Source organism: Ambystoma mexicanum, chromosome 9 (genome assembly GCF_040938575.1).
Source record: "Ambystoma mexicanum isolate Mex_15411 chromosome 9, UKY_AmexF1_1, whole genome shotgun sequence".
NCBI lineage: Eukaryota > Metazoa > Chordata > Amphibia > Caudata > Ambystomatidae > Ambystoma > Ambystoma mexicanum.
The window spans coordinates 914,658,153-914,675,548 of record NC_090931.1 but is presented as its reverse complement, the minus strand read 5'-3'; the positions used below and the strand labels follow the sequence as shown (position 1 = coordinate 914,675,548).

The following is a 17,396-nucleotide window of genomic DNA, read 5'->3' as shown; positions in this document are numbered from 1 at the left end:
TTTCCGGTAGGCGCACACTGCGGTGACCGCTAAGAGGGGTGGCGGTATTGCACCTAGGGCGCCGTACGGCGGCGGTGTGGGCCGTTTTGGGGTCATTTCCGCCATCGCGGACTTTGCACTTCCGCCGTGGCGTGGTGCTCGTGCCCGATGGGTCGGAATGGGCCGCACTTTGCTCCTTCGTACAATGGCGGAAACGCTATTTACGCTGTGGCGCTCCGGTCAGTCGCTTTCCGCCAGGGTCGTAATGAGGGCCATAGAGAGAAGAAAAGAGGATGGAAAAGTGTGTGAAATGCCACAGACAAAAGGATGGGATGACCTAGAAGGGGAAAATGAACAGTTTGTGATAACTTGGGTGTGTGCGGATACATTAATGTGCAATACAGATCGGGATTGCAGAAAATGAAGGAATATTGTGAACGTGTTAGAAATCAAACATACATACTATTTGAAACAGTTTAGATGTGCAGTGGGTTGTTCAAATCAGTTAGTGTTTAGCTATGTGATGATGGACATTTTTCCATGAGGCAAACTCTTAAGTGTGAGAGTGCAGTCGTTGCAGAGCTCAGGATTCCTGTGCCCAATATGAAACACCACATCACTATAAGAGCCCAATTTAATGCTGGCTGTGGTAAAACCGTGACAGAATTGTCATGGCAGAACACTGTCATGTTGCCTGTACCCACAATATATACACCTGTATTTGATGAGAAAACATTTTCATGTTGCCTCTTACTGTGCCCACAATGTATGGTAGCCTTGTCCTTTTGTTGGTTCAGGGGGCTTTTTGGGGCAGGCTACTGTAATTCATAAGAGAGGTGGTGTCAGGGTTATCAGAGGGCTATGGAAGCCATAGTAGGTGCCTAGTATGTGTGTCGGTATGAGTGAATATGTATTAGCTACTTTCCTTGACCACTTTTCCTCTCAGGAAAGTGGGCCTGCCCCTTTCTGAGATGAAGGGGAATAATAGAGAAGCCAATTGGTCTGCCACTCTCTAGTGAGGCAGAGTGAAATCTCTGTGGCCCTTCTAAACTGCCTTTGATCCCAGCATTGGTGCCAGCAAGTTGCAATTTTGGGAGGGCAGGGAGGGGGAGCTCTGCCCCTTGAACCCTACTCAGAGTAGATTTTCAGAAGATTTGGGATTCTCCATACCCACCCGAGTCTTCATGGGACAAGCTTTAGACTTTATCAATGGGATGTTTGTAGAGAAACTCAGCAGTAGTTCAATGTGGCGAAGATCATGCAAGTCTACAAGGTTAAAGACCATGGGCCTCATTACGACCCAGGCGGTAAGTTACCGCCTGGGCCGTCACTTTACCACCATGGCGTAAACTACGTTTACGCCATGGTGGTTGGCGGACTTACCGCCCCATTCCGACCTTGGCGGGGCGGTAAGTCCCCAATCCCCATTTACCCTTCCCCATTCCCATTTTTGCCCCATAGGGCATAATGGGAGTGGGGAAGGCGTTAATTACGCCACCGTAAATTACGGTGCCGTAATTAACTCCATGGTCCCTTAGCGCCATGGATTTTAACACCCGCTAAAAGCGGGTGTTAAAACCTCCATGGCGCTAAGGGACCTCGTAATTGGCGGTAAGGGGTCGGCGCAGCTAACGCTGGCGTAAACCCCTTACCGCCAGGGTCGTAATGAGGCCCCATATTTGAGGAAATCCCCGTTCGGAATCTGAGACCATCGGGCGCAACATCCCGGGTTGTCCTCAGCATAACAGAGTAGCATTTTTATTTCCTATCAGCACAGGAGTGTTGTCTCCTTGAGAACACGCATGTGATTTTCAATCGCCTGATACACAGAAGAAAAGACTTACTTCCGTCTTTTCTGTACGTAACCACTTTGCTCGTATCGGAGACTACTACAAGGCATGTGATTCAGCTTGTCGTAGGTGGGTGCAGAGGAAAGCCCCATAAGACGTGGTGTAAACCCTCCAAGAAAACTAAGTAAGCTGCGCACAAGGGAACTTGTTGCATCAGACTTGCAGACAAGACAAAATAGTCTTGCATTCAGCAGAGCAAGGAAAATGCTTCAAAACCTCTAAGCCAGAGGTTAAACGGAACAAATTGATCAGAAAATAACTCTATTTAACTGTAAGGAAAAGTAGGAAAACAGAGCATTTGAACATTTAGTACCTAGACACTGGTGAAACAAAGTGAAAGGTTTAGAAGTTGTAGGAAGTAGAATAGAAATACAATATGGAGTTAAAAGAAGAACCCCCACTAATAATCTATGGGAATTATGGTAAAGACCATAATTAGGCAGGATTGTGTGCAGTATCCTTTGGAAGACTACAGCAACCCTGGCCTCCTGGCAATAGGAACCCAACCTTTGGTATAGGTCTGTACTACACAGGTTGGTAGTGTGGCTGAGCAGATAGGTTTATCTCAAGAGGGGTCAATGTGAGCAGTAGGGTTGTAACACAGAGTTTCACAGTGACAGTTATTCAAATAAACAGAAGGGAGCAAAACATGTAACAATTATAATGCACTTCAAAACACACACTTAGTTTCTCAGATGATACCCATTGGGGATGGCACACAGACACTTCCCACACCGTTTGGCGACTCAAATAGCTAGAACACTGGACATCGATTTGTCACTGGTATATTTAGAGCAATAATGATTTGGTGCAAAGGTTAGATTGGGGAATAAAACAAAGGTTAACAAATAATTCATAAACAGGTAAGTACTTTTAACACCTTCCAATGTCAAGTACATTTTAACCCTTTCCTGGGGGAAAGGTAAAGGCACAGAGTCAGAGTTAAGAGGAGTCACCCAGGGAGCCAGGACAGCCAATGTTAGTTGAGCAAAGTCTAGGGGAGCTGAAGATCCTGTTTGCAAGTAAATAAAAGTCTTGCACAATGTTTTCAGAAACATTTGTAGAAATAAGATTCACTTGAAGGGCCACAAGCTGGGAAGCTTGTGAGGGGCAAAGCTGTAAGCCACTCTGCAAGGGGAACCAAGACAAGTCTAAACTGAGAGCAAGTAAGGCTACACATCAAGAGGTAAGTACTCTTAGGTTTACAGTACCTTTGGTTAGAAGAAATTGTCCAGGCTGGCTTCTGTTCCTGTACAGCTCTGCAGATCCTGCTGTTCCTGGGCCTCAGTCATGGGGATAAGAGGGAGGATGTCTGGGGACTCCTGCACTGCAGTGGGAAGGTCAGCGGCAGCAATGGGCAAACTTCAATTCAGCGTCACTTTGCGGTTTCAGCTCCTCGCGTCTGACAGCAAATAGCAACACCGCGGTTCTCAGATACAACTTCAGACTTTCCTCACATCTGTGGTCCAGCACTCTGTTGAGGTTGCTCCGGCTTGGTCAGTCCTGCTTCAGGGATGTGCAGAGGATCTTCCTAGTGCTCGGGTCCGACTTAAAAGCGATGCACTCGATCTGTTGTTCCTCTCCCTGGACTTCGGTTCCAGCAGCATCAGCAGTGGAAGTACAGCGAGCTCCGAGAGGGTGTCCAGATGAGTTCACTTTGATTGGGATTGATTGGTCCCACCAACCCAAGGGAAGAAGTCATCCTTGCAGGGCTTCTCTAGTCAAAACGAATTTGGAGCTTTAGCACAGCAGCAGGGCTTCACCGGGCAAACCAACAGTCCAGGAGTTGCAGCTGGCGTCTCTTCCAAGTTCTTCTTCAGATTCCTTCGTCCAGTGGTCGACTCTGCCTTCCAAGCCAAAAAGCCTCGCCTTTTATGCAGGTTTCTCCCATTCATTCCAGCCTCGCTGTCAATCACACAGCAGGGTGGCTCTCCTTGCCGGACAGCCAGCTGGCCAATCACCTTGGGATGCATTCCTGTAAGAAAGGGGATTAAGCACAGGGAGTTGCGGGCACCTCCCTCACTTCCTGCCCCTGTCAGACATACTGGAGCCAGAGGTGGGCTTCACTCATGAATCCCGCCAAAGACAAAATGAACAAAGGGACCAAACCTGGTTTGGCGCACAGAGTAAATCTCAAGAAGGACCTTTCCAACAAGAAATGGCGAAAATAGTAGACGGGCCATTTTTTCAAAATGGGCACCCATAGGTGCATTGCTGCAGCTGCGAACGTAGCCCGTGGTAAAAACACACAATGGTAGTAAAAAGTAAATCACTGCCACCAGCCATTAATTGTAGAAAGGGTTACATAAAAATGTTACATGAGAAACTAGTCAAAGGGGATACTAAGTAACCCCTCCAGCACCCCATTGTAAGATAGTGTGTGCTGGGTCTAGAAAGTGACAAAATGTAAGTCAATTTCACTTCACTGCTCTTGGAAACAATAGTTTCACCAAGAGAAGGTATTTAAACCTTTGGGAAATCTAAGAGACTTCCCTGTGCCACTGCACTGAAGGTGCTGGTTGTCACAATGCAAAGATGATCCTCTGGAGTTTGTCAGACTCCAAAGTCAAAAGAAACACAGAAAACACATAGGGCCTCATCACGAGTTGGCCCTACCGCCAAAAATAGCTTTGGATCACGGGTTTGGCGGAACGGTTAGTGCCCATTCCCCATTGGGCCCATTCGGGAATTCCTCATTCCCCATTGGGCCCAATGGAGAATTTTCACGCTATTGCTGCCGGTGGATTTCCTGCCGGCGGTAATAGCGCCGAAAATCAGCAAATTTTTCGCTGAGCTGGGGGGAAATCAGCCAAGGCCATGATTTGGCGGACCCTTAAATGCGGCGGTAATAACGCTACCGCCGCATTGAAGGGTTAACACCAAACTTGTGATGAGGTCCATAGAATTAGAAAAGTTCAGCAAAAGAGCTGGAGGTCTCTAAGGTGGGAGGAATTTAGCACTAAACTGAAAATTCTCCCCACCGCTTGCCCAAGGAATCCCTACCACAGACCGCAGGGACACCTGAGGGTGAGTATCTGGAATAATTGCACACACCAGGACCCAAAGGTGGGTAATCACTTTGTTAGGTTCGGTGGAAATATCTCCAGCAGCACAGGTGCTGTTTTCAGGATTCAGTTCTCAGGGACTTTCACCCTGAGCCAGTTATGATCCCAGCGACCCAGGAAAGCAACACATGCTCTTCCCAGGACATCGAACCTCAAGTCTGCATCAGAGATATCAGCAAGGGGGATTCCAGGAAGAGATAGGGACCCACGAAGATGGCTCCCATCGGTTTCTAAACAGCTGTCCAAGCCCGGGTCCTCTACCACCTGTGAGTGGCAACACCCTACTTTCTGGCATCCAAGATGGCATCTTGGATCCTCTGAAAGAAGTCCAACATGCTGCAACATGCTTCTACACAGGACTAAGAACATTCAATCACATCACCCCGATTCTCAAACTGCACTGACTACACCTTCGAAAATGCATCATGTTCAAGACTGCCTGTATCACCTACTAAGCAGTCACAATAAATAAAACACTATGCTAGGCTGTGAAATGCACCATCTCGTTAGGCTAGCTCACCCTTAGAAGCCACAACTTTGCCAGGCTGAAAACAAAGAACTACAAGAGGAAGTACACAGGAATAGGCCTTATCCTGCTCTGCAGCCTGCCTCTGGAACAGGTTACCAATGCCAATACGACTGCCCCCCTTTATGCTACACTTCAGGAAGGAAGTGAAGTCCTACTCTTCAAAGAACATCTTGCCAATCACAGATTGCTCCACTCAACCCTTTTTCACCTCTCTCGAGCTCCCCTTCTGCTTCCCCTACCCATCCCAGGTCCTCTGCTACTCTTGCATTCTACTTCTGGGTGCATCCCCTTTATACAGCTATCCGCTGCACGTGCCCATTCTCCTTCACACACACACACACATACAGCTTTGGATCCCCTTACCTGCATGCACCAATGGACATTCCCTTCCAGCTCCAGCTCACGTCTGCAGCATGGTAGCACCATAGAAGCCAGGAACCACCAGTGAGACATTGCTGTAGGCCTCTCCCTACCTTGGCGTAGTGCCTTTATTCTCCCCTCACCACTTCTGCACATGCTGCAAGTGGGGAGGGTTCAAAATCATTCTCACCCAAGTGGCCAGATCCATCTCCTTGGTGGGCACATCCTTGGTTTCTATTTCAGAAAGTGGTCACAGGCTGACTCAAGCGTGGTTGGATTTGGGGACTACATTTCCCATGATGTGGTACGACTGAACGTAGTGTCCATCCATCTTGGGTGTGGTTGTCTATGAAGATAGGCCTCGCTTAGATGCACACTTAGAAGTGAAAGAATGGTCCCGGTCAGAGCTGTAACTGCCAGCCCTGCTGCTATGTCCCTGCTGTCTTATTACCTTAGCTCCTAGAGACCACTAGGGTGCAGAGTAATGTCTATTGGAAGGGTTTAGTGAGCTGGATATTTCGAGGTCTTGCAGGTTGGAAGCTAAGCTCTTTTTCCTGTTCCGCCGCGGCAGTTCCTGTTTCCTAAAACGGTTGGTTTTGTGGGGCTAGAACTCGCCCTATCTAGCAATTGTGCACCTAGCCATTATTGTAGAATTGGTTTCTGGGCAATAAGCTTTGCGAACATGTCCAGCTATTGTCGTAGTGTTTTTTTTCCAGGTTTTGGGTGGGCATTGAGCGCAACATCCGGGCAAGAATTGTGCTCACATAGAGCTCTGATTTCAAGACGCTGATTAATGTTTCTTGACATCTTGTCATGGGACATTTTACCCCTTGTTAATGTGCTTTTGCATGTTGTGATGAAACAGATAGGACACATGTAAAAAAAAGCCTTGCACGAGCCTATGCAGTTGAAATGACTGAATTGATGGGGCGCATACAAGTTGCATGTTTGCGGATATATGATGTCAGTGGTAGCATGATTGTTATCTGTTATCGGAAGAGCAGTTCACGAAGATTCACCAAGGAGGAGGTTACCCCACACCCCCCTACCTATCCCACTGCAATGAAATCCTGCAGCTCCTGCCAGATACCCAATAACCCCTATCTGACCACTGAAAAGTGCCCCTAGTCCTCCTCTAAAGCGCTGTGGTGGCAGACGCTCGTTTGCCCCAGTCCAAGGGGAATAGAAATAAAGTATTACTGGACTGGACTGTGGCCTCGGTTAGGGATTCTCTGAACCGAGTTATCAACGCTGCTTATTTCTGTAGGGGGGGAGGGGGGGGAGGTAACGATGTGCAATAGTGTTGATCATGTGAGATCAATATGCCTTGCGTTGACCAGACTGTTGGTTACAAGTGACCTCTATGTGGTGGGAGCAGTACCCTCCCTATAGTTGAAAGATGACATGTATAGTGGACATTTAGTAGTGATTATAGTGTTGTGAAGTACTGCCCCACTCAAGAAATAAATCATGTATTTCCTAGATGTATGAGTCTTTTACACTTATGTGCAGGACTACAAGGGTTTCCCATGTACATTATTACCAATATCTACACCTTCAGCACTTAAGGGGAGCTTTGGTGACATGAAACTGATTAGCACAGTTGTGTTGTTTTGACCCCTTTGATTGCTTTGCTTTGCTTCACAAAGCCTGTAATCACAAGATTGCTTGGCATACAAAATAGCAGGCATTGTTTGTGCTTTTCCTCCATTTCACCAAGATGGCTGCATGGTCTCAGATCCGCCTTTCTTTTCCATTTCAGTTCTGAACTATAATCTTAGCATGGATGTCGACAGGGTGCAAGGGACCCTCTCCAGATTTTATTTTTCTACAAATGGAACATCAGATGTGATAATGGGGAAGATGAACATCCATAACTCGAAACGAACCTGCCGAAAGTTTCAAGCCTTCATGAGGGTAATGTGTTTACTTTTTACATTTCATCCGTAGCTCATGCGTCGCTTCATACTCTGCACAAGAACACCTCGGAGAGCGACTGTGCCAAGCTGCTCAAATGACATGATAACCTGTTGCTACTTTGTGGGTGTAGCACAGGCTACCTGCACAGTGCTCTTTGTCTAAAGTATGACAGCATTTCATGTGCAAGTGGAAGAGACTGTATTTCTGATTTCAAATGAACCTATTGAATTATTCACAACCTATTTTACACACCTGAGACACCATGGGCCAGATTCTGAAAATTGAGCGCAAACAAAGGAGTGCAGAGCATGTATTGGTCTCCTTTCACTTCAGCTCATTGGCGAAATGCTCACGTAACCTTATTCTCCAAGGTGACTTGAGCATTTCAGGAGACACTGGACAATAGTGCAAAAATGCACTGCCCAATCCCCGTGCATGCATTAGTTTCGGGAGCATGCAACACTATTGCATGACAGGCTACCAGCAGCAACGTGGTTGCTGGGAGCGCATTTCACCAATATGGGCTGTTAAAGAGCCTGTCTCTATGAAAAGCATTGGAACAAAAAAAATCCTATCCAACGGTCTGGCCTTTCAATCAGTCCCACCACATGTGTCACAAAGTAGATGTGGGGCATTTACATCTCGGGTATGGCTTCTCTTCCTCTTGCCACATTTTATGCAGAAGGGCTGTGGTTAAATATGCCAGCTGTAGACCTTTATAATGGAGTGGCTTAAAGCGCGTGTTCCGTGAGACCATTTATTGTTAACACATCCTCTTGGCCATTCCCTTTCGACCTTCGAAGCTCCCAGATCTGTCTCCCCTTTATCACTTTATTAACCAATTTTAGTTTTTTGGGGATGCACACCTTATATAGTTCTGAGATCTGCCTAGCCCCCATTCCCAAGGTGTTAATGCTGCTGTTCACCTTGTGTATTGTAGGCTCTTCCTACATCAGGCTGCTAAACTTCGCAAACATGTCAAACCAAAAATCTACCTTCACTGAAAAGCTGTCCCCACCTCATACTGTTCCACCCTGAGCCAATCAATCTGTGACAAAATGACTTCTGCTTTGCAGAAGTACACGGATGAGTAGTGGCTAAACTGTCTACTCTGTCCCCACACTACTATTAAACCAGCAGTGATCCCAATCATAAAGGTGAAACAAACATAGCCTGACGGGTATACCTCCTTTGCCGTTTTTGCTAACGTGGGCTGAGAGAAGGCTATATCTGCAGGATGGGTGTGAGGTGATAGCAGTTACAAACCAAAATAGCAATAGTAAAAATAATCCAAATAAAAAATATATACACTTTAATTGAACAATCAGAAATGCAGTTAACTAATTAAGAACAATAGCAAAATCCACTCCTGCGGAAAGAACACAGAAAACGCAGAACTGATATAGAACAGCACTCTACGTACTTGAGCAGGGGTGATCAGGCAAGCAACTGCAGCAATGTCACGGTTAAGAAAGATATGTCTTTCAAGAAATGGATTGAAAAGGGGCTTACAAGTCACTATGGTCCCAAAAGTGGACCTTAGGGATAGCGCCTCTTAATAGTACCTTGTTCATGGTTTGGGATAGTTCAAACAGTATTGAACTGACCTTCTCTGTGCTTCCCATGTGGTCAAACTGGGTTTGAGATGTGGCGAATTACATTGATCTAGTCGGCAAGTCGGTTCATGTCACCATTGATACAATGCGGTTCCAGGGGCACAGCCTGTTCGGACCAGTGCTTGAGTTGGAGACCATGTAACTGTGGTGTCGATTTAGTGCATGACAAAAGGCCTTCCAGTGGCTTGAGTAGGTGTACCAGATGGGTTGAAGTGAGGTCCTGTTGGTTCGATGCAGTGATCCTAGAAGGGGCAAGGTGAAGGATTCCACAGTGGTGAGCTAGTGTTCGAGTAAAGCCGGCGAGAAGCGCTGCAGGTGCGGTGTGCCGTTGTCAGGATTGGCTGGGTTAGTAACAGTAACAAGATTAACATTGTGCCTTCGGAGCTGGCTGGGTTAGTTGGGCTTTTAGAACTGGCTGGGTTAGTAACAGGAAGAGTTTGTACATAGAATTAACATTGTGCTTGCCCAAGTCAAGATGGAGCAAAAGAAACTTAATCTGATTGGTTAAAGGAACAATTATATGTTTGGTTTGCCTGATTGGTGGAGAGGACAATGGGTTTGATTCTTGGGAGGTGAGCAAGATTCTAAACTGCCTTTCATCCAGAGAAATTCAGTGGCTGGTTGTACATTAGTTAAGCTCCTTAAGCAAGGCCTTTTCAGAGCTCAGAAAATCTACCAAGGAAGTAAGAATATCATTTGCTGATCCAGTTTGAACACGAAGTGATCAGGGGGGATCGTTCTTTTAAAGATTTCAAGATTGTCACAGTGAACTTTCATTTTCTTCTATAAGAAAACTTAGAGTTAACAAGTTTCAAATTAATTTGAGAAAAGAGACATTTACAGTTAAAGTTATTATAAGGAAAACAAGCTTGAAGATTGTGCGTAGGAGTTTAAAGTTTATTAACTGCGTGTAATGTTCTTCAAGACTGTTTAATGTGTGCGCGAGCTCGCAAGTCGTCGTTTACGTGTTTTTGAAAGCGCGCGTGTACATTTTTAACGTGAAAGACGTTTCCTGAGAAAGCGCGTGTGGTTTTGCGATAGAGCGCCTGCCCAAAAGAATTGCGCGAGTGAATTTTAGCGCGTGTACATTTTTTACGTGAAAAACGTCTCATGAGAAAGCGCGTGTTGGTTTGCGATTGAGCGCAAGTCCATTTTAACCAGCACGTGTTATTTTTTATCGCGTTTACGTATTTTTTCACGCGCGCGGGTTTTGTAAAGAATCGCGTGTGTATTTTAAACGCGAGGACAATTCTTCACGTCTTCTGATTTCACGTGTTTATCGCACACGCTTATTAAGGAAGAAACTATACGTTCTTTGTGTAAATAAGGAAACAATTCACACGCAGAAAGAAAGCAGTATTCCAGGAAGTTAAAGAATATTATTTAAAGTAATTTATGCAAATGGAATTCAATGCTTTCAGAGAAAGACTGCAATTCATGAAAGCATTGAAAACTATATAAGGTTAAAAGAACTTTGAAGCAAGAAGAATATCTAGTTCTGAAAAGATGTTACAAAGGCCATCACTTTAGGATTCTAAAGAGACTTGATTGGCTGGAACTATATGCACAACACAAGATATATTTACAAGATATTCCACAAAGATTACTAACCTCTAAGTCTTTTACTGAGGTTTAAGAGGTAAAGAGTTTAGAGTTTATTTAGAATAATTTTAGAAAATAAGTTTTCTTATCAATAAGTAACCAGGTGTATTTGTTTACCACAGATACCAGAGCTTACCAGACGGTTGAAGGGCTGCAGTGTCTCCGTTGTTATTTTCTCCAAATTCCCCTTTCCCTTTCTTGGGGTTTTCAGCTCAGCTTATATTTAAGGGTTGAGAGCTGAACTCCTGGTGAGGTTCTGTGGGGCCAGCATAAGCTCCTGTGGAATTCTGTCAAGCCGGACCCTGACAGGATGAAAGGCCCACGATAATATTTTCCACCTGAGCTGATATGGATCCCACAGAGGCACTAGCAAGTTCCATAAGGGACATGTTTTCAGAGTTAAGGGAGGAAATGAGGGCTGTGCGAAAATAAAATCAGGAATTACAAGTCAAGTTTGAAGAGTTAAACTCCAAGGTTACCCGTAAGGGTGAAGAAATTTCTTTGGAGTCAAGAGATTCAGAGGATACTAGTAGAGAATTACCAGTGTTAATTAGAGAGGATTTGGGTGAAGGAACGAGTTCTCAGGAAAGAAGTAGGGGAAGTTTGAATATACCTGTAGGTCCAGTCCCATTAGCACCTCCAGAGCGTTTTGGGGGAGATGCCAAGAAATGCCAGATTTTCCTTACACAGTGTGAACTTCATTTCCTTTGTAGACCTGAAGCTTTTAACACAGATGCTTCTAAAATAGCTGTTATGCTGTCTTACCTTACTGGTGAGGCGGCAACTTGGTCAGTATTATTGGTTGGCCAAGAGAATCCTATACTAAAGAACTTGTTAGCTTTCAAGTTAGAATTTAAAAAGATGTTTGACAGACACCAATTATCTCAAGAAGTAGATGGAGAACTATTAGAGTTAAAACAGGGAACCAAAGATTTAGTGTCTTACATCACATAGTTCAGATCTTTAGTATTAGAGAGCAATTGGCCAGAAGAGAAGCAATCCTCTTTATTCTATAGAGGCTTGAAGGAGGAATTGAAAGATGCCTTATCTACAATTGTTAATAGACCCACTTCATGTGAGGATTTAATTAATCTTGTCATACAAATTGACTATAGATTAGGGGAACGCAAGGCTGAGCGTAGAAGAGGAGGAGTTGAGCAACCCAGAGTTTTCCCTAGAGTTGATAAGGGAAGATTAGAATTTGTAAATAAAGAATTGAGAACTGGGAATGCAGAGAGAGTAAATAAAGTGAGAGGTCCTTTAACTAAGGAGGAGAAGGATAGGCGAAGACAGAATCATTTATGTTTAAATTGTGGGAAATCAGGACACTTTGTTGGAAATTTCCCTTGATGTCCAAAAACTTCTGCATCTACTAACAGCTCCAGAAATCAGCAAGTGGCAAATACCATCCAAGCAGCGGTACCACATATTACATTGAATGTATCCTTGTATATTAAAGAGGAATTAAAGGGAAGTGGTCCAGTAGTAATAGATTCAGGAGCCACTGGTAACTTCATGGATTGGAATGTGGTTAAAGATATGAATGTGCCTTACGTTGTAAAAAATATACCAGAGTATGTGAGAGCGGTGGATGGGTCTCAACTGACATCAGGTTTAATTACACACGAAACAATCCCATTGGAAATGGAAATTGGAGGACACTGGGAGGAAATTGTGTTTGAATTGATTGACACTCCACAGTTGAAAATAATTTTGGGAATGCCTTGGCTGACGTATCATAACCCTCAGATTGATTGGGGAAGAAGAGTGGTGAAATTGGATTCTGCTTTTTGTGTTACAAATTGTTGTAAAGAAGTAGTTCAGGAAAATGTTTCTAGTGGTAATTGTTCAGAAGTAGTGGAAGGTTTGGTGAATTTGGGAACTATAGTACATTCTATAGGGGCTGTAATGGGAGAATTACCAAAGTGTTACCATGATTTCAATGATGTGTTTAGTGAAAAGGAAGCTAATGAATTACCTCCTCAGAGAGAGTATGACTGTAAAATTGATTTAGAACCAGGGGCCCACATTCCTTGCAGTCGCATCTATGCCTTAACAGAAAAAGAGAATCAACATTTGAAAGATTACATCCAAGAAAATTTGAATAAGGGGTTCATCAGGCACTCTCAATCGCCAGCAGCTTCTCCACTATTTTTTGTTCCCAAAAAGGAAGGCACTTTACGAACATGCATAGATTATAGGGCATTAAATAAGATAACAATTAAAAACAGATATCCTCTGCCCTTAATATCAGTAATGTTAGACCAGATTCAAGGAGCCTCAGTATTTACCAAACTAGATCTTCGTGGTGCATATCATTTGGTGCGAGTACGTCAAGGTGATGAATGGAAAACGGCATTTAGAACAAAATGTGGTCTTTTCTAATATCAAGTAATGCCATTCGGATTGTGTAACGCTCCCGCGGCCTTTCAATTTTTTATAAATTAGGTATTAAGATATTTTATTGACATCTTTGTAGTAGTATACATAGATGACATTTTCATTTATTCTAAGGATCTACTGCAACATGAAGAACATGTAAAGAAAGTGTTACAGCGACTAAGGGAGAATAAACTATTTGCTAAGTTAGAAAAGAGCCAATTTTATACCATGGAAGTGGAATTTTTAGGTTTTATGATTTCTCCCAAAGGTTTGGAAATGGATATGAAGAAAATTAAGGCAGTTGAACAGTGGCCAACTCCAACTTGTGTTAAAGATATCCAAAGCTTCCTGGGCTTTGCAAACTTTTACAGGAGATTCATTAAAAATTTCTCTCAAACTGTTGCTCCTATCACCAAATTATTGAAGAAAGGAATGAAATTTGAGTGGAAAGATGAAGCGGATCAAGCTTTCAAAACATTGAAGAACTGTTTTACATCTGGACCGATCTTATTACACCCAGATCCTTGACAACCATTTTTTGTGGAGGCAGATGCTTCTAATGTTGCAATTGGAGCAGTGCTTTCTCAACGGCATCCTGAAACTGGACAGTTGCATCCTGTGGCCTATCTATCTAAGAAATTGCTTCCAGCAGAAGTGAACTACACAATTACGGACAGAGAACTCCTGGCAATCAAGAGGGCATTTCAGGAATGGAGGCATTATCTGTTAGGAGCAAGATTCACAGTAACCATTTTAACCGATCATAGAAATCTTCTGTTTTTGAAATCTGCTCGAACACTATCACCTCGACAACTTAGGTGGTCACTTTTCTTTTCAGAATACGATTTTGTGATAACATTCAAGCCTGGGCGGTTAAACGGTAAAGCGGATGCTTTATCCCGACAAGGATCTTCGGGAGAAGTTGAAAATAAATTATTACCAGAACCAGTGATTGCAGAAGAAACATTTATTCTAAGTACTACAAAGGAAGAGAATCAGCTTCTTAAAAAAATTCAAAAGGAATTACCAGAAGATGAAATTCAATCTTGGTTAGCGGAGGATTCTGGAAGACATTTAATTTAAGGATTTCCATGTGTCCATTCTAAAATTTACCTTCCAAGCAAGGAACTGCAAAAGGAAATTATGCAAGAATGTCATGAATCCAAGTTGGTGGATCACCCTGGAATTCGTAAGACTATTGAACTGGTTGAAAGAAAGTTTTGGTGGAAAGAAATGAAAAAAGATATTGAAGACTATGTGAAAACATGTGAAGTTTGTGCTCGAGTAAAGTCAGGAGGAGGAAAACCATCTGGGTTATTAAATCCGTTACCAGTACCCCCTAGTCCTTGGTTTACAATCTCTATGGATTATATTGTAGATCTTCCTAAAGATCAAAGTTACACTACAGTATTAGTAGTTGTGGATTTACTAACTAAAGCTGGGCATTTCATTCCCATGAAAGGAGAGGCTTCTGCAAGGAATCTGGCAAAAAGTTTTTTGCAAGAAGTGGTACAATTACATGGTCTACCAACACAAATTGTATCAGATTGAGGGTCTCAGTTCATTTCTAAGTTTTGGCGGGCTTTCTGTACAGAGTTGGGAATTGAGGTAAAGCTTTCTTCAGGTTATCATCCACAGACCAACGGCCAAACAGAGCGAGTAAATCAGGAGTTGGAAAAATATATTAGAGCTTTTTGGCAAGAAAGAGGAAGTTGGGTAGATATTCTTTGGCTAGCAGAGTTTAGTTATAACAATTCTATCAAGGATTCTACTAAGTATTCTCCATTTTTTAGCAATTATGGTTTCCACCCACGATTTTTGAAAGAAGTGTTGCCATCTGAGTATTCCAATCCAGAGGTTGAGCAACGATTGACTTGTATTAGAGATGGTTTAGTGAAAGCTAAAGAAACTTTGGAAAAACGTAAGCTAAGATTTAAGACATTTGCTGATAAGAAACGTCGTAAAGCACCACATTATCAGGTGGGTCAAAAAGTTTGGCTGTCCATAAAAAACCTACGTTTAAAGGGAAGAACTAAATTTAGTCCGAGATTTATTGGTCCATTTGAAATAGAAAGAATAATAAATCCTGTAGCAATCAAACTGAAATTACCCGCAAGTATCAAAAGTCACCCTACATTTCATGTCAGCTTAGTGAAACCTTGTGTGTCAGGAACTAGATTGGGAAAACCACCACCAGCAGTTTACACAGAGGAAAATGACGAAGGGTTTGAAGTTAAGAAAATCTTATATTCCAGGATTGTTAGAGGTACCTTGCAGTATCTTATTGACTGGAAGGGATACGGTCCTGAGGAAAGATCTTGGGAGGATCAAGTAGATGTATATGCCCCTCAATTGATAAAACAGTTTCACAAAAGGTTCCCTGCTAAGCCAGGCCCTGGGACAGGGCTTTGAAGAGGGGGGTACTGTCAGGATTGGCTGGGTTAGTAACAGTAACAAGATTAACATTGTGCCTTCAGAGCTGGCTGGGTTAGTTGGGCTTTTAGAACTGGCTGGGTTAGTAACAGGAGGAGTTTGTACATATAATTAACATTGTGCTTGCCCAAGTCAAGATGGAGCAAAAGAAACTTAATCTAATTGGTTAAAGGAACAATGATATGTTTGGTTTGCCTGATTGGTGGAGAGGACAATGGGTTTGATTCTTGGGAGGTGAGCAAGATTCTAAACTGCCTTTCATCCAGAGAAATTCAGTGGCTGGTTGTACATTAGTTAAGCTCCTTAAGTAAGGCCTTTTCAGAGCTCAGAAAATCTACCAAAGAAGTAAGAATATCGTTTGCTGATCCAGTTTGAACAAGAAGTCATCAGGTGGGATCGTTCTTTTAAAGATTTTAAGATTGTCACAGTGAAGTTTCATTTTCTTTTATAAGAAAACTTAAAGAGTTAACAAGTTTCAAATTCATTTGAGAAAAGAGACATTTAAAGTTATAAGGAAAACAAGCTTGAAGATTGTGCGTAGGAATTTAAAGTTTATTAACTGCGTGTAATGTTCTTCAAGACTGTTTAATGTGTGCGCGAGCATGCAAGTCGTCGTTTACGTGTTTTTGAAAGCACGTGTGTACATTTTTAACGTGAAAGATGTTTCCTGAGGAAGCGCGTGTGGTTTTGCGATAGAGCGCGTGCCCAAAAGAATTGCGCGAGTGAATTTTAGCGCGTGTAAATTTTTTACGTGAAAGACGTCTCATGAGAAAGCGCGTGCTGGTTTGCGATAGAGCACGAGTCCATTTTAACCACCGCGTGTTATTTTTTATCGCGTTTACGTATTTTTTCACGCGCGCGGGTTTTGTAAAGAATCGCGTGTGTATTTTAAACGCGAGGACAATTCTTCACGTCTTCTGATTTCACGTGTTTATCGCACACGCTTATTAAGGAAGAAACTATACGTTCTTTGTGTAAATAAGGAAACAATTCACACGCAGAAAGAAAGCAGTATTCCAGGAAGTTAAAGAATATTATTTAAAGTAATTTATGCAAATGGAATTCAATACTTTCAGAGAAAGACTGCAATTTATGAAAGCATTGAAAACTACATAAGGTTAAAAGAACTTTGAAGCAAGAAGAATCTCTAGTTCTGAAAAGATGTTGCAAAGGCCATCACTTTAGGATTCTAAAGAGACTTGATTGGCTTCAACTATATGCACAACACAAGATATATTTACAAGATATTCCACAAAGATTACTAACCTCTAAGTCTTTTAATGAGGTTTAAGAGTTTAGAGTTTATTTAGAATAATTTTAGAAAAGAAGTTTTCTTATCAATAAGTAACCAGGTGTATTTGTTTACCACAGATACCAGAGCCTACCAGACGGTTGAAGGGCTGCAGTGTCTCCGTTGTTATTTTCTCCAAATTCCCCTTTCCCTTTCTTGGGGTTTTCAGCTCAGCTTATATTTAAGGGTTGAGAGGTGAACTCCTGGTGAGGGTCTGTGGGGCCAGCATCAGCTCCTATGGAATTCAGTCAAGCCGGACCCTGACAGCTGTCAAGCCGGTTTTATGATGCAGGGGAGAAATTTGAAGTCGTGAGGTGCCAAAAAGCAGCAACAGCCCTGTGACAGTTCAAAGGATGTTGAAGGCAATTT

General features: G+C 43.0%; 1 protein-coding gene across 1 annotated transcript in view; it reads left to right on the top strand.

Moving 5' to 3' along the window:
- The window catches only part of ITGA4 (integrin subunit alpha 4), a 911,072-nt gene that overhangs the window by 458,561 nt on the left and 435,115 nt on the right, over nt 1–17,396 (top strand). Inside the window, exon 15 of the mRNA XM_069616079.1 lies at nt 7,546–7,700. Within this exon, the coding sequence (XP_069472180.1) occupies nt 7,546–7,700 (155 nt within the window). The remainder of the gene's footprint in view (nt 1–7,545; nt 7,701–17,396) is intronic.